The sequence below is a fragment of the Lynx canadensis genome, chromosome B1 (genome assembly GCF_007474595.2).
Source record: "Lynx canadensis isolate LIC74 chromosome B1, mLynCan4.pri.v2, whole genome shotgun sequence".
Taxonomy (NCBI): Eukaryota; Metazoa; Chordata; class Mammalia; order Carnivora; family Felidae; genus Lynx; species Lynx canadensis.
Window position 1 is genome coordinate 148,703,570 of NC_044306.2, and position 25,128 is coordinate 148,728,697.

At 39.2% G+C, this 25,128-nt stretch overlaps 2 protein-coding genes across 4 annotated transcripts in view; both read right to left on the reverse strand.

Moving 5' to 3' along the window:
• DCK (deoxycytidine kinase) overlaps positions 1-10,613 on the reverse strand; it is a 34,450-nt gene extending 23,837 nt beyond the window's left edge. The window contains exons 1-2 of the mRNA XM_030313720.2: positions 10,282-10,613; positions 4,555-4,670 (exon numbers count right to left, since the gene is read on the reverse strand). Coding sequence (XP_030169580.1) covers positions 4,555-4,670; positions 10,282-10,399 — 234 coding nt within the window. The 5' untranslated portion in view covers positions 10,400-10,613. The remainder of the gene's footprint in view (positions 1-4,554; positions 4,671-10,281) is intronic.
• A 7,964-nt stretch (positions 10,614-18,577) lies between these two features.
• MOB1B (MOB kinase activator 1B) overlaps positions 18,578-25,128 on the reverse strand; it is a 54,235-nt gene continuing 47,684 nt past the window's right edge. For 2 of the 3 annotated variants that reach the window (XM_030313724.1, XM_030313723.2), the window contains exon 6: positions 19,951-23,769. In XM_030313724.1, the coding sequence (XP_030169584.1) occupies positions 23,692-23,769 (78 nt within the window). In that variant the 3' untranslated portion in view covers positions 19,951-23,691. Of the gene's footprint in view, positions 23,770-25,128 lie in introns of all 3 variants that reach the window. The other variant, XM_030313725.2, reaches the window with a different exon arrangement.

Consider the following 25,128-nt stretch of genomic DNA (forward strand, 5'->3'; position numbering starts at 1 on the left):
AACAAGTGATTATTTGAAATAAACCTTCAATTCAAAGATTGAAAATCATCCGAGTGGTACCTTTAAAAATAATCTTATCAAGGGGAGGGAGGAAGAGGGGAGACAACATAATCTCTTTAGGTATTTTGCCTCATTATTTTGGTAAAATTGGTTCAGCTTATCAACAGTATAGCAACATTTCAGCCACTAGATGGCAGGTAAAAAAATAAAACAGCTAAAAAAAAGCATGCACAGCATGCAGGTGCAAATTAAGTTACTAGGGGAAGAGATCAAAGGTACCAATAACCCAACTCTTCCAACTCTACAGCAACTGCCAAGAAGTGTGATTAAATGGAGAACATCCAAAGTAGGACTGGCCCTGTCCGGATGGTTTCTAAAGACAGTCTACTTCTCAATATTGACAGCCTTCTAAGAAAACAGATTTGGACAGTCGGTGATCCATACTTTAATACCAAGAAATAGATCAGAAATGGGTCTGGAGAAGAAAGGCTCCAAGATGATGGAAGAAAATCCCATTTCTTGAGTTTAGTAGAGGTCCAGGATAAAAGAAGAAAATATCCAAAGATACATACACCACTATCCTCACATTCCACAACCTTAACCCCAAAATACTATCCCCACCCTGTCTGAAATGCCACCTAGAAGTACCAAGCACTAAGAACATAAATAGACCCCAATACACGTACAAATATAAAGCTATCCTCCAAGAATGTGCACCAAAACTCAATTAAGGTAATCAAATTGTAACATCATGGAGACATGACTAGATTATAGTAAACTGTATGACGAAACTATTTGTTAATAATATTAGGATTACTGACATAGTAGTTATAAAGGTCAATTTGGAATTTTGACTTTAGTACATGGGAAGAAAGTGCCCCTGCCCATAAACATGAGTATCAATCAGATCCATGAAACCAAGTCTTAAAATAGAGACAGATGCATCAATGTGTCAGTCTGATGACATCAATTAGGATAATATAACTAATTACCCTGGGCTCTTATTCTAAGCTTTTTTTTTTTAATTTTTTAATGTTTTTTTATTTTTGAGAGGAGAGAGAGAGGGAGAGAGAGGAGAGAGAAAGACAGAGAATGGAGGGGTGGGGGCAGAGAGAGAAGGAGGCTGCAGGCTCTGAGCTGTCAGCACAGAGCCCAACGGAAGGCTTGAACTCACAGACTGAGAGATCATGACCTGAGCCGAAGTCAGGAGCTCAACCGACTGAGCCACTCAGGTGCCCCTGATTCTAAGCTTAATAGACAACCTGCTTACTATAAATCTGCCTTCCTATATATATTACTGCAATGTTTTCAACCTCTCCTCTCCAACATAACTAAAAGGGTCAATAAAATCCCAACACTAACAGTGATTTGCTAGGGCAGTCATTTTTAAGTAGGAGGCATCCCACATATTAAAATTCCCAAGGCACTGTTTGTCATTTTATAAAGCATCCCAAAACTTTGAGATTCTTAAGGGTTCCTTCCACTGGTTGAGAATTATGGGCCTGCATAGAGAACAGAATGACCTGATGATTACACTTCTCCCTACAGATTAAAATTCTGGGTACGGCAGGGGTGGCTGCCTAGGTAGTTCAGTCGGTTGAATGTCCAACTCTTCAATTTGGATTAGGTCATGATCCCAGGATAATGGGATCTCTCTCTCCCTCTGCCCCTCTCCCCTGCTTGCATGTACCCTCTCTCTCTCTAAAATTAAAAAAAAAAAAAATGTTAATAAACTTTTGGCATTTTGGTTTTTATGTATCAGTTTCTGCACCCCAGGTTAATTATATGCATACTACAAGGGAGAGATAGTTAAAGTGCTAAAGAACCAGTTACACATATTTAAAAGGAGTTGGCAGCTTATGATACTAAAACTAGAATGGGCCTTTAATGGAGGTCAACTAACCCAATCTAGCCTGACATTACTCCAATGAAAGAATCCCTTCTGTATTTCTGACATTGGTTTAATTTGTCTACTTTCCACTAACACCTGAGAATAACTGCACTGATAGCTGACCCCAGAAATGAGGGGAAAAGAGGGGTTGGTAGAACACAGGTCTTTCATTTCTAAAGGTAAGTAAACCTAAGCCAGGCACTTCAGTGAAAAAAGAGGCACAAGACATACTTTGGGAGATAAAAATGCAGAGTGGAGCAGACAGAAAACTAAAGGAAAATGACAAAAGGACCTGAACAGGGACTTAACAAAATAAATCCAAACAGCAAATAAATTAATTAAATAAAGGAGCACAATCTCATTAGCAACCAAAGAAATACAAAATTAAAAACTTATAAAAGACATTAAATACCCAACAGAATGACAAAAATTAGGAAGCTGGATAATACCACTTTGGAAAATAGGCATCACACAAAAACCCACCAACCAATGATTTTATTTCTTCTTTCTAGAGAAAGTCTTGCATGTGTGCACCAGGTTTCATGTTCATAACAGGGCTGTTTTTACAACAACTAAACTAGAAATCACTAAAAAATTAATCAAAGGTATAGAATGGAAAACCAGTGATGTCTGAATATAATTGAATATTATATGGCAATGAAAACGTACAAACTACAGCTGTATGCAACAAATGAACAAATTTCATAAACTTACTAAGCAAAGAAAGCAAGAGGGAAAAAAACTACAACCAATTGATTTTATTTATGTAACATTCAAAAACAGAAAACTAAATTTTATTTCTTAGTCATATGTTTGTGGATAATTAAATTACTTTTAGAAAGCAGAAGAGGGGCGCCTGGGTGGCGCAGTCGGTTAAGCGTCCGACTTCAGCCAGGTCACAATCTCGCGGTCCGTGAGTTCGAGCCCCGCGTCAGGCTCTGGGCTGATGGCTCAGAGCCTGGAGCCTGTTTCCGATTCTGTATCTCCCTCTCTCTCTGCCCCTCCCCCGTTCATGCTCTGTCTCTCTCTGTCCCAAAAATAAATAAACGTTGAAAAAAAAAAAATTAAAAAAAAAAAGAAAGCAGAAGAATTATTATTGCAAGAGGTATTTTATGTGAGTGGTTACCCCTAGTGGCGTTGTTACCCAAGGAAAGGAGATACTGTGACCGGAGGACAAACAGGGAGAATAAGAGTAATATTCTATTTCTTGACCTGGTTGATGGTTAGCTTTCAAATTGTTCTTCAAACTATACATAAGTTTCCTATACTTTTCTATAGTTATATCATATGTTAATAAAAAAAATGTTGAAAGAAAAAAACAAATTTACCCACTTTAAAATTCTACTTAAGGATAATCTTACCTTCCCCCCAAAGACCAAATTGAAATATCAATTTCTTAAAACAAAAAATGGAGTCCATGGGGCACCTAGGTGGCTCAGTCGGCTGAACATCTGACTTTGGCTCAGGTCATGATCTCACAGTTCGTGAATTAGAGCCCCACAATGGGCTCTCTGCTATCAGCACAGAGCCCACTTCAGATCCTCTGTCTCCCTTTCTCTGCCACTCCTCTGCTCATGCTCGCTCACGCGCTCTCTCTCTCTCAAAATAAATAAACATTTTTTAAAAAATGGAGTCCTGGGGCACCTGGGTGGCTCAGTTGGTTGGGCGGCCGACTTTGGCTCAGGTCATGATCTTGCAGTCCGTGAGTTCTAGCCCCGCATCGGGCTCTGTGCTGACAGCTCAGAGCCTGGAGCCTGCTTCATATTCTGTGTCTCCCTCTCTCTGACCCTCCCCTGTTCATGCTCTGTCTCTCCCTGTCTCAAAAATAAATAAACGTTAAAAAAAATAAATTAAAAAAAAAAAAAAATGGAGTCCCATGGAAAGGAAGTCTCTTCAAGATTCAGTCCTGGATTATTCTAAGGATCAGAATGTTCTAAGCACACCCTTACGTTAAAGTTAACTATGCTTGGCAAATAGGTATGTGAGAAAATATTTTTGGTTATTCACAACCATATATCCTCAAATTCTACAGAGCATCCTGCTAATGATTTACATTTTAAATACTCAATTATTCCCAGACTCCTCATACCAACAGCTAAACTTTAAACAATAGACATTTTTGTTCAATCCTGTATCCTCAATTCTAACAAAGTAAGTTTCTGCCACACATTTCCATTCTGATGATTTCTACTATGCTACTTTCAAGTTCAATTCTCATTTCTCCAGAAACAAAAGTCCTAGCAATTAGATACATATAAAAGACTCAAAAGGTAAACTAATAAAAAAGTTATTGGGTAGTTTTTTTTGTCTTTGTTTTCTGTGTTTGCAGGTTTTTAAACAAAATGTAAAAATCTACTCAAGGAATTTAATTTGCAATTAGATTTTTTGACTTTTTAATTAATTTTTAAAAACTTACAATTCTACTTGGATGCAATGAAGTACATATCTTAACTGCATCGCTCAATGAATGTTTACACACACACACGTACCTCCCCCCACAGATACACACATTCATCCATATATGAAGGTGAAGAGACAGACTTAAAGCTAGATTTGAAAATTTTATTGGAAAAGGGAAAACAAACAAAAACCCAAGGGTTAAATACTACTGGTCCTCTAAAGCAAAAGAATTTTACTTTCCTTAGTTAATTTTATTTTCGTACCTCACAGTCATCTTGTGCACTTTGAACATTGCACCATCTGGCAACAGGTTCAGGAACCACTTCCCAATCCTCACAGACCTGTTTAAGGATATTCACAAATGTTGTCTTCCCTGAAGCTGTTGTGACAGGAAAAGGAAAATTGAAGGAGACTTAACAGTCATCAGCTTTTACAAAATTTATACTAGCAAACAATATAAAAAAATAAAAATATTCAATTTCCTAAATGTTCTCTTAGATTTGCTTTCTGAAAGGGTCCCTACCCACTTGTATTATGGACACTTGTTTGTTATTGTTTTTAGTTTATCAAAGCCATGGAACAGAAGAATTTTAAACCTGGTGACATTGTAGGCAAGGTGTTACAGCAGAAAAAAAAATCCTAGTCCTAGCCTCACTTTCCTTAACCAAGTAATTAGAGACAACTTTGCGGAAAATATTTAAAACTATTCTTCCACTTAGTTAGATATGTGATTTTGGGCAAGTTACTGAATCTCTGTGAGCCTGTTTCTTCATAACACAATGGAAATAATAATACCCTCTTTATGGAAACCACTGTGATAAACAAGCTATGAGTACAGTGACAATAACAGGCTCTTGCATTTTCAAAATTTTCCTCTCTACTTGCTCTATTTTCTCAGTTTACAAACAGGCTTACGTCCTTCCTATCTAAAACCAACTTAAAAATGGCCAAATGAACTATAAAATCAATATAAAGATGCATCCAAAACCTAGAGCTTTAGAATGAGAAATAACATGATTATATGACACTAATCATATGACACTATATGACATTAAGCCATAGTGTCTAACAGAAATTATAAAAACGTTTTTGCACAGCACCCCTATAAGCAAGCAATAGCCATGTTTTTTCTGCTTCACTTTAAAGGTTCTGTGCACTTTATCCAATCCTTAAAAAAAACATGTTGTACTTTGCTTCTCCCTGATCATTCACTAGTTTCTGAGACACCTAGGAGGGAAAATAAAGGAAATAGTTCAGGTATAATCAGGGCATATTATATTCACTACTTTAACATTACCTGGGAATACATTCCATTAAATAGTAGGGAAAGTCTTGATCTAGAATTTAACAGGGTGTACCAATACTCCTAATGACCACCACACCCTTTCTATCTTAAGTCACCAAATGTGGTTTATATTAGGCATCTCTGGTCAACATAATGTGTGTGTCTCTCTCCTCTCTCTGTCCATACGTATATAGAATTACACATACACACACACACATAGATCAAAAAATATAAAAAAAGCAGCTTCTGAAAGCTTTTTTTAAAAATTTTTTAATGTTTTTTTTTTTGAAAGAGTGCATGTGTGAAGGGGAGGGGCAGAGAGAGAGGGAGACACAGAATCCAAAGCAGGCTCCAGACTCTGAGCGGTCAGCATGAAGCCTGACCCAGGGCTTGAACTCATGAACCACGAGATCATGACCTGAGCCGAAGTCGGATGCTTAAGTGACTGAGTTACCCAGGCGCTGCAGCTTCTGCAAGTTTACAAGGAAAACTTCCTCATCTTTATAAGCTGGATTCAAAGAGGGCAAAAAGAACTTACCTTTGATGTGAAAAACCATATTCAAACCTAGGACATTATCTAGGCAATAGAAAAGAAGAAAAACCAGAAGAACTTTAAAGGATCACACATAGGGCTAAAACAGGGAGTGGGGACAGGCGTCAGGGCCAATAAGAAGGTAATATAGAACAAAGAACTGCTGAGAAGCAAAACACAAAGTCATATTATCACCACAGGACAGAAGAAAAACTTTTAAAGATAAACTAGATGATCACTAGATTTAATCATGGGAAAAACACTGGTGACCACAGATTTTCTATAGGGAGAGTAATTACAGGGACTGTAAAGCATTTAGAATGGTAAACAGAAGCATATATAATGATCACTGGACATTCACTGAGCTAGATGGAGGAAGGAAAGGAAAATATGATGTTCGAAAAGAGGATCCAAGGAATGTACTAAAAAATCAGGCATCACCCAGAGTCTAAAAGCACTTTTTTTTTAATTTGTTTAAGTTTATTTACCTATTTGGAGAGAGACAGAGACAGCACAAGTGGGGGAGGGGCATAGAGAGGGAGAGAGAGAGAAACCCAAGCAGACTCTGTGCTGTCAGATGTGGGGCTCGAACTCAGGAAACCTGAGATCATGACCTGAACTAAAAACAGAGAGTCGGACACTTAACCGACTGAGCCACCCAGGGGCCCAGAATCTGAAAGCACTTAAAGCTAGAGCATTCAGCTTTCTTCTGACACACCTATAAATAGAAAAATTTCATGTGGTCATACTCTAAAATTTTAAGAGCAAAAACAGTTACTCTTTAAAATTACTCTTTAGTTCAAGCAGAGTAACAACAGTTACCTGTAGTTCCCAAATTAATCTAGTTCCTTGACTTTTTAACGTTTATTTATTTTTGAGACAGAGAGAGACAGAGCATGAATGGGGGAGGGTCAGAGAGAGAGGGAGACACAGAATCTGAAACAGGCTCCAGGCTCTGAGCTGTCAGCACAGAGCCCAATGCGGGGTTTGAATTCACGGGCCACGAGATCACGACTTGAGCCAAAGTCAGACGCTCAACCGACTGAGCCACCCAGGCGCCCCTCTAGTTCCTTAACTTTTGAGGGGAAAGTAGGAAGCTGAAAAATAAGCTAATTAATAAATTAATATTCTATGAAAGCAAAGGAGAGCAAGAACCAAAGACACTGACGTTAATAACTTTAAAAAGTCATGTGGAACCTAACAGAATTACTAATGGCAAACAAGCATTACGATCCAAAAATCATCTGTACAAACTATTAATATGAAAAGAAGCAGGTAAGGCCTCCATAAATCTAACAGAAGGGAGCATTATAGTAACAGAAAACATGAGAAGATGAGTTATGTGAGTATAAACTAAAATGACCAGTTAAAGTTCAAATTCTAGGAATCACAAAATATTCTTCTACACACATATTAGCAATTTGTACATTTCTACTTATTTGGGACTGGCAAATAAGGTGGAAGGGACAGGAACAGCAGTGTAAGCACATTAACAACAACTAACAAACCTCAGTGTCAGGAAGACAAGACAAGTTGGAACACAACTCATCCAACATCCAAATAGCAAACTGTTATCTTACAGAAACAGAAGCCCAGTGTTACCAGATCTTTAGACACCGTACAAGACACCAAGAATCTAGATGTTCAAAAACAAATCTCAAAAATGTTAAATGCTAGCAATTCATTAAATTTGTTTTTCAGGGGCGCTTGGGTGGCTCAGTGGTTAAGCGTCCGACTCTTGATTTCAGCTCAAGTCATGATCTCACGGTTCATGGGCTCAGTCCACATCAGTTCCATGCTGGTGGTGTGGAGCCTGCTTGGGATTCTCTCTCTGTCCGTCTCTCTCGGCCCCTTCAGTGCATGCCCTTTCTCTCTCTCAAAATAAACAAATAAACTTTAAAAAATAAAATATTTCCAACATTCTAAAAAAAATGTTCTTAAATAAATTTATTTTTCAAGTCTATGCCAGCCACTATTGTGCAAATGCAAGGCATCAGTTTGCAACTCTTTCCAGTGTAGGTAATGGAGAAGTCAGAGAAGAATTTTAAGCAGGGGAGTAACACAATTCCATTTATATACAGAAAGTCTGCTCTGGAGCTAGGTAAGAGAAGATGGAGATGGGGTGACACATTAGGAAATGATTCAGGTGCTGGGAAGATTAAAGATGCTTAGGGAGATCTAGATATATGTTGCTTAACTGGATTTAAGGAAGGGAAGAGGATTGATTCAGTGTGGTATCTAGGAGATGTTGTTGTTCATTCAAAGTTACTCTTGAAATGGCTTTGTTCAACTACTTCCTCCTTTATATATGTTCTTCTTTATCCAATAAGTGGCTATAAGGACTCACACTAGTAAACGTTCACCTTCAAAGAATTTATCCTAGGAGGAAATGAGAATCTATTATATGGATCTTTTCCACTGGTGCCTTAATACTGGAGCAATGCAACAAGATGTCGTCTTTGAGAGTGTGTTCAGATATTTTCTACTAGGAATACTGTTAAAGCGTCTACTTTGCCTGGTCTTTTTAAAGAAGTACAAGGGCTTTGAATGTGGTAAGAATTCAAAAACATTTGCTGTATGCATGAATGGCCAGTACCCAACTTGGAGCCAAAAAAATTCTATCAGAACAGGAAGTATCAGGCATAGGTTTCCTGTGGTAGGAAATACAGAAGAATGTAAGTTCAGATGTACCTTGTAAAATGATATGCATGGTATAGTCTGCCCTCATCCGGGTTAGGAACAGAAAGGGCACTGGTCTTTGAATCATAAGCCAATGTTTACTTGGAAGTGGGGGAAGGGGTGAGGAGCTCCATGATATTAAGATCATTAAAAACTCTTTCCTTGTACTGGAATGTTTATAGCTATTTTATCCCTAAGCGTTAAAACTGGAAACCATCCAAATGTTCACACCTGGGGAAGAGATAAACTGTGGTATATCCATGCAATGGAATGCTACTCAGCAATAAAAGAGAACTACAGACACAAGTATAATAGAAGATGGGATTCAGTAGGCAGAAAGGGAGAGGCTAAGTAAGACTTGAAGGTCACTGGGTGGGGAAAAACATATTTTAAAACAATGCTGGGAGTGTCTGACCACAGCAGACTGGCTGAGGTGTAGAGTTCCTCTTAAGAAATGTAACAGACATCACCTACTCCCCTCAGGCATTTGACAAAAGATGTGACTAAAAGTGGTAGACCTTAGAACATATGACCCACAAGGAACAGTGTGGCCATACATAGATCACCGCCCACACAATGGAAACAAGCCACTCAAAAAGTAATGACTAGGCATTTAGTTACCTAGCCAATAAGGGTAGAACCTGAGAAGGAACAAGGGGGAAGGTTGAGGGGGGAGGGTGCAACCAGAACTTATAAAACAAGGACCCCTGCCTACAGTTGACTGGGCATTCACTTGCAAATGCCCCCTCTCTGTAAAGAGAGCTTTTCTGCAATTCATATCTTTCCAATCTTAGATTCTAATAAACTTTTGCCTGCTGCTCATTTTATTCTGTGTCCACCTCTTCATTCTCCCAAGGGGGGAGACAACGAATCCCGGGTACTGAGCAACATGAAAAAATCTAAAAGCATTATGCTAAATACAAGGGAGACACAAAAGGCTACATACTCTGACTCCATTTATATGACATTCTGGAAAAAGGCAAAATTTAGAAACCAGATCAGTGGTTGCCAAGACACAGGAATACAGAGGGAACCGACGACAAAGGAGCACCAGGGAACTTTTTGAGGTGATAAAAATGTACTGAATCTTGACCATGGCGGTAGTAAAACAGCATTATATGTTTGTCATACCTCATAGAAAAGTACACCTAAAAGGATAATTTAATGTATGTAAATTACACCTCTAGAACTAACACAGCCTCAAGATAAAAACAAAAAGCAAAAAGCCCTCCCCTTGCGCGATCCCAACAAAAGGAGGAAACGGGCCCAAAGTGCACCTTTCGAGGCCCCCATGCCCGGGCATGCACCACCGCCTGACGCCCGGGGTCTGCGACGATCCTCGGAGCACGGGAGGGAAACCGGGCAGGACAGGGCAAAACGCGTTCGGTAGGAAGGGAAGTAGAGGCCCTGTCCGCATCCACACAGGCCTGAAGGAAGCCCTCACTAAGGGGAAGCCCCCCGGCTTGGGGGCCAACATTTCCCGAGGCTCCTTACCAATGTTCCCTTCGATGGCAATCTTCTTGATGCGGACCCCCTCAAAGCCGGTCGCGGGAGACGGGCAGCTCCTCTTAGGTGGGGTGGCCATTCTAGTCTGGTGGTGGCCCGAGTGCATCCAACAGGGAAGGCTAGGAGGCGGCCACAGGTGCGCGCGCTGGGGCTCGCGCCACTGCCGAACGTGACTAGACGCGCAGGCTGAGCTCCCGCCGGCAGCAAGTACCCGGGACCGCGGGTCTTGGGGTTTGATTTTGGCGCGCGGAGGCTGCCGACGGGGGCGGGACTGCGCCGCGACCGCCCGCCAGCGGGGAAGCCACGCCCCCTCCGTCTCCCCAGCTGGCAAAGTCTCTAGCGGCTCCTTGGCCTTGGCCACCGCGGGCGGGGCTCCTGCGTGCGCGCCCAGCACGTCGGGTCACGCAGGAGCACAGGGTGGGACGGCGCGCGCGACGACGCGCCTCTTCCCAGGACCTGGGGGTGGCGGTTCCGGAGGACTAGCGCCGAAGCTGGAGGGCGAGCGAGGGCAGGGGTTGCTACCCGCTCTCGTCACCAGGATGGCCGGCCCCGACTCCGGAGAGTTCGCCTCTCCAGCGGGTCGTGTGGAAATAAACAGAGCATCTGGAACAGAACTGGCTGTGACGCATGTATGGTAGAAAAAGCAAACGGATTACCCGTGTAGTCCAGTCCGAGGACAACGGTCAGCCTACGTCAGGCTAAGTGCTGGCGGGCAACCCAACCCTCAGGAAGTGTATTGCACTCTTACTGCGTGCCAGACACTGTTTCGAGCGCTGTTCTTGAATTAACTCGCAGCCCAGTGCAGGAAATCCCACCATTAGCCCGATTTATCAGTGAGGAAACAGGCACTGAGAAGCCTACTTGTGCAAAGTCTCAAAGTCCGTAAGTGGATCTGGCATGGGAATTTACGTAGTCAGACGCCACTACACAGCAAGCTTTTCCTGATGTCTCAAACCCCTGTCCCGTTTGATTTGAGTCTCTTTTATGCTCATAGAGAATACGTCACACCAAAATGTGCCACTATGGCATACAGATTATTTCGAAATAAAGGAATTTTAGAAATAGTGCAAGGATACTCTGCCCCTCCCTTGTCCCCCCTGAAAGCAGATGAATCTATGTAAAAAGTGCCCTCCCTGTATCAGGAGGGCAGACCTCCTTATCGCCAAATAGGGAATTGAGGGCTGAGAAGGCCTATGAACAGACCTTGCTACTTACCAATTTACTACCCCAAGCCCAAACCCCTTTGTCTTGTCAGTTCTTCACTAATTTATTGTTTCTTTGTCTAAAAGATGCAATGACCTACTTTGGTTATTCCTTTGAATTTATTTTTATGGAGGTCCTGTATGTGCCGTAATTAAATCTGGTTTCCTCCTGTTTATCCTGTGTCAGTTTAATTACTAGACCAGGAAAAGAATGGAAAACGTAAGAAGGGAAAATTTTCCTGCCCCTACAATGCTATGCAGACGTTACCACACCACGTAGGTTTCTGTTCAGCGTGGCAATATGATAGATAGTTTAATTTTGCATTCCCTATACCTGACACATAGTTAGTAAATGTTGAATTTTTGAATGCCTACCTATGTGCCATGAACTCTGCTAGAAGACTTATCTAGCTGGCAACAGATGCAGTGTAGAAATACTCTTTACAATTTGTTTTTAATCTTGGTAAAGATCTGGTAAGCTGGCACTATGCCATCTAGAAGTTCCTGGGCTCAAATGGTCTACGGAAACCAAACGCCCTATTACTCTTTGTTACCTTGAAATTACCATCAGACCTGAAATGCATCTAATGGTAGAGTCAGAAGTGGTGTAATGGTGAATCCATTCTAAGAAAAGGCAGAAATCAAAATGTGAATCCATGGGGGAACTCTAGGATAAAAACAGTAAAAATCATTAACTTCCTTATAATTATTTTGTTATTATTTTATGTTTATTACTTTTGTTTATCCGCATAGTAATTACCAGCAGGATCCTTGAAATGAAAAAAGCCTGAATGCTTGTTATCAGGGATGGCAAGGAATCTGGGGAAGCCACTAGGTATTATATTCCACATCCAAGCATGGGGGGAAACCCATGAAATGGTAAAGGTATTGGGCGATACTGAGAGGAGTAAGGCAGGGTTAGTCTCTGAGACCTTCAAATAGGAGGTAAGTAGACGAAGAAGAGGAAGAAATCCCAGATGGATCTGATAAAGATGTTTAGAGTTGAGGAGCAGAAATAGCCAAGAGTGGTTTCCACAAAAGGCACACAAGAAAAGTAATACAGTGCCGTGATTGAGAGGTTTAAGCAGTGGAAAACTATAAAGACTAGTTTCAAATTTCAGCTCTGCCAGTTTCTGGCTGTGAGAACTTGAGTCCCTCAAAGCTTAAAAGTGTTCCTTGGGGCACCTGGGTGGCGCAGTCGGTTAAGCATCCGACTTCAGCCAGGTCACGATCTCGCGGTCCGTGAGTTCGAGCCCCGCGTCGGGCTCTGGGCTGATGGCTCAGAGCCTGGAGCCTTTTTCCGATTCTGTGTCTCCCTCTCTCTCTGCCCCTCCCCCGTTCATGCTCTGTCTCTCTCTGTCCCAAAAAAAAAAAAAAAAAGTGTTCCTTAAAAAGACAAAGTAGATGGGAGAAACAGGGAAACCTACCTTTCTTGGCATCAAGTTCAGCATAATTTACCATTTTCCTACATAAACCTGTGTATAATGCAAGTAAGAGACAAAAGCACTTTTAAAATCACCTTCTTGATTTTTGTCCACAATCCTTTACCTGCAACCCTTGTAACCAGATGTTTGAGAATGCAAACATTTTTGGATTTCAGAAGAACAGTAGTGTGAATGGAGTATTACTCAGCAATCAAAAAGAATGAAATCTTGCCATTTACAACAACATGGATGGAACCAGAGTGTGTTATGCTAAGCAAAATTAGAGAAAGACAAATATCGTATGACTTCACTCATATGTGGAATTTAAGATACAAAAAAGAGTAACATAAGGGAAGGGAAGCAAAAGTAGTATAAAAACAGGGGAGCCTGGGTAGCTCAGTCGGTTAAGGGGAGTAAGGCTCCCCCTACCCTGACTTTGGCACAGGTCACGATCTCATAGCTCATGGGTTTGAGCCTCATGTAGGGCTCTGAGCTCAGAGCCTAGAGCCTGCTTGGGATTCTGTGTCTCCCTCTCCCTCTGCCCCTCCCCTGCTTGCACTCTGTCTCTCTCTCTGTCTCCCAAAAATAAACAAAAAATAAAAAAGGGAGGGGGGCAAAACATAAGGGACTCAAATACAGAGAACAAATAGGGTACTGGAGGGGTTCTGGGTGGGAGGATGGGTTAAATGGGCAAGGGCCATTAAGGAGGACACTTGTTGGGCTGAGCACTGGATGTTATATGTAGGGGATGAATCACTGGAGTCTACTCCCCATATCATTGTTGCACTATATGCTAACTAACTTGGATGTATATAAAATAAAAAATAAATATGTGTATATATATATATTGGAAAAAACCAGTAGTGTGGTACATATGTTATGTAACCATCCCTCACCCTCCTGCAGAGGTGTTAAATCCAATACACAGCTATTTTGCACTGAAACATATTTCACATTAAATGGGATAAAGACTGTTAACTTTAGATCAGGTTAAGTTTACACTAAATTCAAAAAAATACTTTGTTTTCCAAGCATTTCAGATTTTATGAATTTTGGAATTGCAGATAAGACAGGGTATTGGTGGCACCTGGGTGGCTCAGTAGGTTGAGCGACCAACCCTTGATCTCTACTGAGGCCATGATCTCACAGTTCATGGGATTGAGCCCTGAGTCAGGATCTGTGCTTGACAGAGCAGAGGCTACTTGGATTCTCTCTCCCTCTCTCTCTCTCTGCCCCTTCCCCACTCATGAGCACCCATTCTCTCGCTCTCCCAAAAATAAATAAATATATATATATATTTTAAAAAAGGGTATTGCAGGGGCTCCTGGGTGGCGCAGTCGGTTAGGCGTCCGACTTCAGCCAGGTCACGGTCTCGCGGTCCGTGAGTTCGAGCCCTGCGTCAGGCTCTGGGCTGATGGCTCAGAGCCTGGAGCCTGTTTCCGATTCTGTGTCTCCCTCTCTCTCTGCCCCTCCCCCGTTCATGCTCTGTCTCTCTCTGTCCCAAAAAAAATAAATAAAAACGTTGAAAAAAAAAAGGGTATTGGAGTACCCAGCCAGTCATGAACATGCTACCATCTTCATCCTTCCTCACCCAAAATTTTGCTACCCCTTCAAATTGAGAATTCTTTTTCTTCTCTGGGAATGCTGGTATTACTAAAGAAAGAGACAGGACCTTGACTGATAACACGTAGGTTTATTATGAAAGCTCTAAAGTGAGAAATGAGAACTCAGAAGATGAGAACAAAGACAGAAAAAATAAAAGGCTTTGAATGTTGATATGTAGTGGTTATGGCCCATATACTGTATACATGAACCCAACAACTTCTGTAAAATGGTTATTTATTGACTTTATAATAAGCTTGGTTATGAATTTCTCCTTACAGTCTTCTTTATTGCCCAGAAATACATGAATGCAGAAGCCATTATAAAAGCAAGAGTGGGAGGTCAGGGTGCTTTCAACAAATCTGAAGTGCAACAGCAAAATAACATGCTAGAAGGGCATAGCAGGAAACCGTCAGCCCTACATAAGGCCTTATCAAAGGAAGCTATATTATGCTGCATGCTTGCAAAGTAAATCAAGGTCATCAAGAAAATAGGACACTGTGGGGTGCCTGGGTGTCTCAGTCAGTTAAGCCTCTGACTCTTGGTTTCAGCTCAGGTCATGATCTCCCAGTTCGTGGGCTCAGGCCCAACGTTGGGCTCTGCACTGACAGTGCAGAGCCTGCTTGGGATTCTCTCCCTCTCTCTGCCCCTGCCCCGCTCTTGCTCTCTCCCTCTCTCAAAATAAATAAACTTTAGAAAAAATGTGACACTGTACTCATTAGTCTGTTTAAAATAGGAGTATAAGGGGCACCTGGGTGGCTCAGTCAGTTAAGCGTCTGACTTCGGCTCAGGTCAGGACCTCACAGTGTGTGAGTTCGAGCCCTGCATCAGGCTCTGTGCTGACAGCTCAGAGCCTGGAGTCTGCTTCAGATTCTGTGTCTTCCTCTCTCTCTGACCCTCCCCCGCTCACACTGTCTCTATCTCTCTCTTGAGAATAAGTAAACATTAAAAAAAATTAATAACAAAAATAAAATAGGAGTATAAGACATTTGTTTGTTTTTATTTAAGTAATCTATACCCCCAGCAAAGGGCTTGAACTCACAACCCTGAAATTAAGAGTCGCATGCTCTTCCAACTGAGCCAGCTAGGCACCCCAGGAATATAAAACATTTATTACACATTGTTGCTTAAAGGAGTATTTAGAACTTGATACCAAAATGCATCATTCCAAATAATATTATATAATGAAGAATTAACTATTTAAATGTAGTACAATAGAAGCAAATGAACATACTTCTCAAAATATAGCTAATTTTTGTATGGGTACTTATGTGTTTATTTCTTTATAGACAGTAGATGCTTTATAGCTATGGTATGTGAAGAACAAGGTGCTTTTGGGGCGCCTGGATGGCTCGGTCGGTTAAGCATCCGACTTCGGCTCAGGTCATGATCTCACAGTCTGTGAGTTCGAGCCCCGCGTTGGGCTCTGTGCTGACAGCTCAGAGTCTGGAGCCTGTTTCGGATTCTGTGTCTCCCTCTCTCTCTGCCCCTCCCCTGTTCATGCTCTGTCTCTCTCTGTCTCAAAAATAAATAAACGTTAAAAAAAAAATTAAAAAAAAAAAAAAGAACAAGGTGCTTTTATTTAAGTATGCAGGTTGACAATCCACATCAGCATGGACTGGTATTTCTACTCCTGGTTTTTTCTTTTTTTTTAATATTAAATTTATTGTCAAGTTGGTTTCCATACAACAACCAGTGCTCATCCCAACAGGTGCCCTCCTCAATGCCCATCACCCACTTTCCCCTCCCTCCCACCCCCCCCCCATCAACCCTCAGTTTATTCTCAGTTTTTAAGAGTCTCTTATGGTTTGCCTCCCTCCCTAACTTTTTTTTCTTTTCCCTTCCCCTCCCCTATGGTCTTCTGTTAAGTTTCTCAAGATCCACATAAGAGTGAAAACATATGGTGTCTTTCTCTGTATGACTTATTTCTCTTAGCATAACACTCTCCATTTCTATCCACATTGCTACAAAAGGCCATATTTCATTCTTTCTCATTGCCAAGTAGTATTCCATTGTGTATATAAACCACAATTTCTTTATCCATTCATCAGTTGATAGACATTTAGGCTCTTTCCATAATTTGGCTATTGTTGAAAGTGCTGCTATATTGGGGTACAAGTGCCCCTATGCATCAGCACTCCTGTATGCCTTGGGTAAATTCCTAGCAGTGCTATTTCTGGGTGATAGGGTAGATCTGTTTTTAATTTTTTGAGGAACCTCCACACTTTTCTAGAGTGGCTGCACCAGTTTGCATTCCCACCAACAGTGCAAGAGGGTTCCCGTTTCTCCACATCCTCTCCAACATCTATAGTCTCCTGATTTGTTCATTTTAGCCACTCTGGCGTGAGGTGATATCTCAGTGTGGTTTTGATTTGTATTTCCCTGATGAGGAGCGACGTTGAACATCTTTTCATGTGCCTGTTGGCCATCTGGATGTCTTTAGAAAAGTGTACTCCTAGCTTTTTCTACAAATACCAATTAGTGACACTGGGATACTTTGGTGACCTGATGTTCCAAACACAAAAGCTTCTAATAAATCTCTCTAGAATAGGATACTCTGAGAATACTCTAAAATACATACTTTCTTTTAGAACTTAGGTATCAGGGTAAAATGAAGATGCTCCAATACTGTTTATTAATATATTTTTAAAAAATATTTATTTACTTTTGAGATAGCACAAGCAGGGGAGGGGTAGAGGGAGGGGAACAGAAGATCTGAAGTGGGCTCTGTGCTGACAGGCTGACAGCAGTGAGCCAGATGTGGGACTTGAACTCACAAACTGGGAGATCATGACCTGAGCTAAAGTCGGATGCTCAACTGACTGAGCTACCCAGATGCTCCTATTTATTAATATTCTTTAATGGTCTATAATGAAGATAAAATACTTGATAAAAGCTTGACAGAAAGGTCAACAAATAATTATTTTGCTAACTGTTCTCATAGTAGTAGAATATTTAAAGAAAACAAACAAAAACATTAGCTTCAGGGTCAAGACTATTTGGATTCTAATCCTGGTCCTAATCAGTGATTTGTACAATTCCCGAGCTTCAGTTTTCTAGCATGCAAGACACTGAGATACCAGCCTCTGAGGTTGTTGTAAACATTAGAAAAAATTTAATGTTCAACATATTCCAAACTTAAAATATTTTTCTAGGAATGTGTTCAATGTGGGAGCATCTACAGCAAAAATAATCAATAATGCAGGATTCATGGCCAAACATAACTATTTATTAATTTTTTAAATAAACATTCAGTTTCTTCCTTTAGAAAAAACCTAGAATTTAAATATTTTCCATCCCATCACATACAAGTCTGTATACATTATTTACATCTTTCAATTAAACATATTACAGATTTTCTGACATTCAGTATCCCTTTAAAAATTTTTTTTCTTAATGTTTTTATTTATTTTTGAGACAGAGAGAGACAGAGCATGAGCAGGGAAGGGGCAGAGAGAGAGGGAGACACAGAATCGGAAGCAGGCTCCAGGCTCTGAGCCATCAGCACAGAGCCCGATGCGGGGCTCGAACTCACAGACTGTGAGATCACGACCTGAGCCGAAGTCGGATGCTCAACCGACCGAGCTACCCAGGCGCCCCCAGTATCCCTTTTAAAGTAAAATGACGAAGCAGTTAAACTTTGATCTGTAATAACTAGAATTTGAGTAATCTTGGCACACTTTTCAATATAGCATTCATGTTTCCTTTCATATTTTAGACCATTTTTCCCCATCCAACTACTTAAAAATAAAGAGAATTGTGTGTTTCCATGAGAGCAGGATCTGTTGTCTTGCACATTCTCTGCGATTACACAATGTGAATAGGCTTCCATTATATGGCACTGGCAGGATTATGCTTTTGTCATCAGAAATTATCTCTACTCAAACTTTAAGAGTTGTCATGTTTATTGTACTCTCTCTCAACCTAGATTTCATGACACTGTTCCTTGATAATTTTAAGTAATAACGTATGGAAAAATTCAAACAGAACAAAAGTTAAGCATTCCCTACAGGATTAGGGCCCTTACCACCTTAGTTATGCATGTACAAAAATAACACATACAATTTAGTGACTGTAAAAAACTATTTCCCCTAAAAATAGTTATTTCTGCAGAACAATTTAAGGAGAAATGTGTTCTTAATATGGAAATGCACTAATCTATTATCTCAGAAAATGAAAATGAAAATATGTACAAACCTGTAAGAAACACCAACATATAAAAATTTAATACACAGAAGAAAAATTAAATATTAACAAAAATTTTAAATTACTAATAATCTCAGCTTCAGTGACATAACTTCAAGAAAGCTGTCAACCAGAACAAACCAAAAATGCTTATGTAAGTTGCACCTGCCAACACTTCTGTCAGTGGATTACAGAAAGTGCTTCAGAACCACTAACAACAAGGACCTGCACAATCAACCCATCTGTTTTGTTCTCCTAGTGCAATGGAGGCTGAGAGGTGGGAAGTCAACAGCGTAAGGAAGTAATTTAAGGAGAAGGAGATGACAAGCCAACAGAGCTAAAAACAGGCCAGTGCTTTCATTATCTATCTTTGAGAACTGTAACCCAAAATGCTCTATTGTATAGCATTACACACAGAAAAGGAACTGGCATCATACTTGCAAAACTGAGATTATTCAATATTTTAATATGCATTTCCTGTCTTTTGTCAAAATTTAGGTTTTGTTCAGCTATAAGTGGCAGACATGGAACATAGTATTATACCTTTACAATAAATTATTCTCTATGATTAACTTGTTAGGAACATCTTAAAAGTTTAAATTGTTTGTAGTCAGAACTGTTACTATACCTTAAAATTAAATTTTTCCAATAAATCTTAAGATATCTTTACCTCTAGTAATATACACCATTAAACTGAAAAACAGTAATTGCTATGGGTGAATCTTAACATTATGACAAAACTCTACTATTTAAATTATTTTAGGAGTGGATCTAGAATAGCATGTCTAAAAATTGGTATATTCTTTAATATTTCAGAAAAGTTTCAAAATAACTTTTCCCCTTGGTATGCAGTCACATTTTCAAGTTACAAATATACTTATGGTCCCATATCTTTTAAAAAGACATTCAAAAATTTTAAAGTTATAAATGATATATGAAATGATTTTACAATTTTAAATATTTTATCTGTGATACACAGGTTTAACATTCAGCATAATTATTATATAAAATTTATTCCAATTTCTTTGTACAATGATCTGCAGTCTTTTCATTTGAGTGAAAATAATGTTTAAAAAAAAGGACAAAGGTAAAGGCTATTGTTATCTTAAGCTACTTCTATATTAAATATTGGATCCATTTTTTCATACTGTCCCTTCAATCAAAATTATCTTATAGTAGTTGAGATAAAACTCAGAAGCTATCAGGGAAAGGAACAAAAGTAGAAAACAAGAGACAGACCTTGATTTTTTAATTATTATATTTAACAATAAGGTAATTAAACTAAATTTGTAAAAATTAAATAAAACCTATACATCCAAATGACACTGTGTACTTCAAAGTAGAGACATCAGGAAACTATTCCTTTATTAAATGGTGCTACCAATGCTCAAAACACTCTCTTCTGCAAATTCAGAGCCTATGGCAGTCTTTTGAACTTCCCTAATGGTTTAGTTCTAAGAAAACAGCAAAGTAGAGTTAAGTTTGGTGAATGAGCTAGGTCTTACTAAGCTGCCAAAAAAGTCTTCGGTGCAACTAAAATGATGAAATAGATTTTCTTGCATAGTCATAAACCAATTCTCAAGGCATCTCTGAAAATGCTCCAAAAAACATTACACCCTCAAAGCATAGCTAGAAAGAATAATGCTCCCACAGGAACCACTCTGAAGATCAACTCTCATTTGGATGTTTAAGGTATGACATACTTATTTGAAAAGAAAGTCCTACAACTAACTTAATAATTGTATCTCACATTTCACCATTTCAGTGGTTATCAAAACCTCTCTCAGAGAGGGTGTACACAAAGGTATAAAAGAAATGTCATTTTGCTATTTTCCCATAAGCAAGGAAAATGCTAATACATAAAATGGAGTCTGGTGATTACATGTAAAATATAAATATCCACATCATCTGTATTTCCTGAAGATAAGAGATTGTAGTGTTTTATCTTTCCTGATAAGCCAGGCAGTAACTTAATCTGAGATATATTATACACTAAACCTGTCTTCTCCCAGCCAATACATTTTATGCTCACCCTTTACCATTTACAAATAACACAAGTAGAAAGAGCAATGTAAAATCTTTCGATGTAAAGTAAACTGACCTCCAAAGCCTCTACCAGCCAACTAACACATGCTTACTCTTTTAATGAAGTCTAATGGCATGGTTTTTATGGGAAACAGAACAATCAAGTCAGCAAATGAGAGCCAGTAGCACCATCTACTGCTTACCGAAAGATTTTCACTCTTGGATTATTAATTTTCCATCATTTAAAATAACTCCTAAAACTTGCTTCATTTCAACACTTAACCAAAGCATTGTGATACTAATACTATGTTAACTTATTACTTGATATTTTATGCTTTAATTAGTGGATGAGAAAACCAACTTCTGCTTTAAATCTCTGTATAAAGAGCAGGGGGGAAATCATTATCTTGGTTATTTATAAACTAAATTAAGAGATCTGGGAAGAATCCAATACACATTCGTAAGCAAAGTGCTACAAAACCAGGATTTGATCCTTATTTTATAAAGGGCATCTTATGAACGCTCATGGAAATGAATCAAATCAAAGCAAGTTTTGTTAAACTGGTTATTTCTCACATGCTCTGGTGGGTGTTTCCTTACCGGTAGCCATGTAACCCCATGTACAATGCCAGGCCTTTCCCTGGGAGAACTTCTCTACTTTGTTACCATATCCATGCGTACATTATCTCCCTACTTCCTAATAATACCTCTGTTTAAAGGAATACTCAGAAGCAGGCACCTGAGATTCTGACACAGTGACAACAAACTCCTATCTACACACAGTAGGAAAGTAGGGCCTAGTACTAAACATTATTTTATAGAAACATCCTTCCATTTTTACAGTGTACTACTGTGTAAGGCTTAAAAGAGCAAGAACGATTTTTCAGTATTTTCTACACTTGGCTATTTGCAACCCCTTTGTTACTAGGATGATACAAAGTCCAACGCAGTATGGAAGACTACTGGAATAATCATGCTTCATTTTCATCAATAAATAGGACCCCATGTCACTTGATGCCAAATTTTATTTCTGAATCAACCTACAGGGATTGATATTACTTACTTAGGTAATAAAATATTTGTTTTAAGGACATCAGTTACTTCTCACTGCAGTTTATCAATAACCATTACCAATGAACGTCCAACATACTTGCCAGGCTCTCCCATTACTTCTACTGTTGGTACTTGGAGAATGATTGTTAGAAATGAAATGGAGAAAAAGGCAGTTCCTAGTCATCATAACTATAATGGCATTACATTATATCACTGCTCTCCCTGTTAATGGCAAAGACAGACTGATTTATTTAATTTTAGATTCTCGCCTACTGACCATTTTTAGTCTATATAATTTCAAAGCAAGATTTCTATTCCACAAGGAAAAAGGTATATATTTCACACTAAAGGAAGAATATATATTTGTAACTGAAGGAAACAGATCTTACCAGAAATGACAAAATCAAAAGGAAGTCTGAAAAAGATACTTCTCAAGACTAAAATTGAAGTGAAAAATGTTAAAATTATTTTAAAAATTAACTTTCTGAACTTTTTACTTATGGGAATAATTCACTAGAAAGCCATGACAAATAAAATGTAAAAGTTGATAACTACTAAATTAGCACTTACATTGTTTGATATCACTGCAAAGAAAAAGATTTCCTTTCACAGTAGAAAAATCAGAAGTCAGAATGCTTCAAATTGGGCCTATCATAAGCAGAGAAGGGTACTGTATCATTTTAAAATGACAGGCAAACACCAGCTCCATTCACTGAATGGAAATGCTGGAGAGTGATCAATTTCCCCCAAACAGTCCTTAAATTCCATGTTTAATGTCTACACCTAAAATTAATAATTTATGTTTAACTTCTCATGGAAGTTGATTCCTAAAAGGAAGTCTCTAAGACTTTGTTTACAAGAAATTGGTTAAAAACTTCATGCCACTCTACTCAAGGATTTTAAGACAAGACTTTCTGAACTTGACTCATCATACAATTCCATCTATAGCTCCCCATACAAACAAACCCTCCCAACCAAACACACACTCTTATCCATCCCCTCCTCTTCAAAGTAGAAGGGAATTCTCTAGACTTATGGCTCATTTGGCAATTGCTAAGAAACCTCACAGTTCAGCATCACCTCTGAAGATGGCAAACCTATATAAAACCTGAATTTTTACACCTAGAGTGCAGTTAACATGTAGAAAGAAGCTAAAATGCAATAGGTATTACACTTCAACATCCTTTAGTTTCAATATCACAGATATCAAGAGATGGAAGAAAGACCTGCTTGTAGAACTTTAAACATTTGTTGAACAGAATTACCATCAATATCAAAAATAATTAATAAATACTAGTTTTGTACGTTCTACATGCACACCTTTACAAATTGTGTTTCTTTAATGTAGTAAAAGCTGGAGATCACCAATTTTGGTAAACTATGGCTTTTATCATAGACATTTTAAAACATGCATCAGTAAGTGCCCTGGGTAGTAATCCTAATATTGTTCAAGCCCTGTTCAGTTCTATGTCTGTGCTTTGCACCTCAGAAGTGAGCCTACCAAGGCACTTAAAAACATAAGTCTTTTGGGGACTTCAGAAATTGGCCACAATTTACACAACACAGAACCCCCAACTGTCATCAGTCCAATCAGCAAGCGTTTTCTTTCAGCACACAGTATTATCAAAAATTCTGCAAGTAAGCAAACCAAGTAAAACAAACAAACAAAAAAAAAACACCATATGCCACTAAGACAAAACTTACCCCTATCAAATTTACAGAGAATGGTTCTTGGCTTCCTCTAGCAATTGAATATGGTTTCACTTACTCAGAATAAAGAAAAAGAAACCCAAACAAGCCCCCTAAACCTATGACAAAAATGACCGAGATAAAAATAAAACACAACCAAATCCAAATAAACTCCACACACTTCATTTGAGGAACAATTTGCACAGCTCTGCGTCCTTTTATCTGTCCTTTGAGGTGAGTTTTTCAATCAGTTCTTGGAGTGGTGCAAGTTCTCTTCTATCAATAAGGTTGAATTCCTACACACAATAAAGGCAGGAAAAAATAGTAAAAATGTATTATTTATATCTCATCCCAAAGCAGATTTCCATTAACATTTGTTGGACATTAGCTTTCAAAGTAAATAAGGGTCTTATCATTTTTTCAAAAAAATGTATTCCTATTCCCCCACTCTGTGTCTTGACTTAGGCAAATCACTTACGCACTTCTGATATTGTACACATCTGTAGTAATACTAGGGTAAATCCCCCTACCTTGTAAAATTACTGTAGGGACTAAATGTGATACTGTGTGCTAACCACTTCATGTAATTCCTGGCATAAAGTGAATACTCAATAAATGAGAGTGCTGCTTCCTGTTAAAAGGGAATAACCATTTAGATATCGTCAAACAAGTGGGGACCAAAAACTCTAGCATCTCAGGCAAATTTCAACATTACATGAACATGAAGAGTAGAAGAGTTAAACATCAGCAAGCTATCATGAGATGTAGCATGAAAGTAACATAAGAAACACGGAGTCCACAAATGATAAACAAAATCCTGTAACAAACAAATTAGAAAGCCTGGATTTAATTTTTGCTTCTTTATGAATTCCACTCCTGTCGTTGTGAGCTTCAATGTTGAACAGATTTCCCCACAACTATAACACCGTAAGGCTAAATAAATATAGGCTGTCTATACTTCTGATCTCATATTCTGCCATGGTGGGGCATTCTGAGCTCCCAATTTCATTCACTTATTGAGATGATCATGTCAACCATTATAGTAAGTACTGGGGGAAAGAATTAGAAGCATTTAAGAGCAAGCCTACCCCTAAGATTTGTGGGATCTGGACTAAGAACACAAATGGATATATAGCATATGACTATTAAATTTTACATTAAGCTAAAACATTGTTAAATAAAACATGTTCTATCCTCCTACCTTAACAAATATACCTTCAAAGTGACCAGGAAAGCAGATTCGAATTTAGAATTCTCAAGATTGCTCAGGATTCTGCACTGGAAAGGAGTAACATGAAGAGAGCCTATCCCTGACCCTCAGCAAACCTCCCTGATCTTCCAACCCCCAGCTCTACCCGGAACTTTAAGGAGCCTCACTTGCAGGAGTGTGGACACCCTGGCTGGTTTATGTAGGCCATGGTTACACACCTTCACAAACTGCTGCCATCTCGCTACCCCTAAGATCTAGAGGTACACGTATCAGAGATATGATCATCCCTTTAAAGAATGGACCCAAGGAAAAGATCCATGCAGAACTTGGAAATATAACTGGGACCATGTGGAAAGAAAATTGAGATCAGGTACCAGAGCACAAACCAGAGGGATCTGGGAGGTATGTTCTTTGCCCTGTGGGTCCCTTACTCTGTGAGAGTACA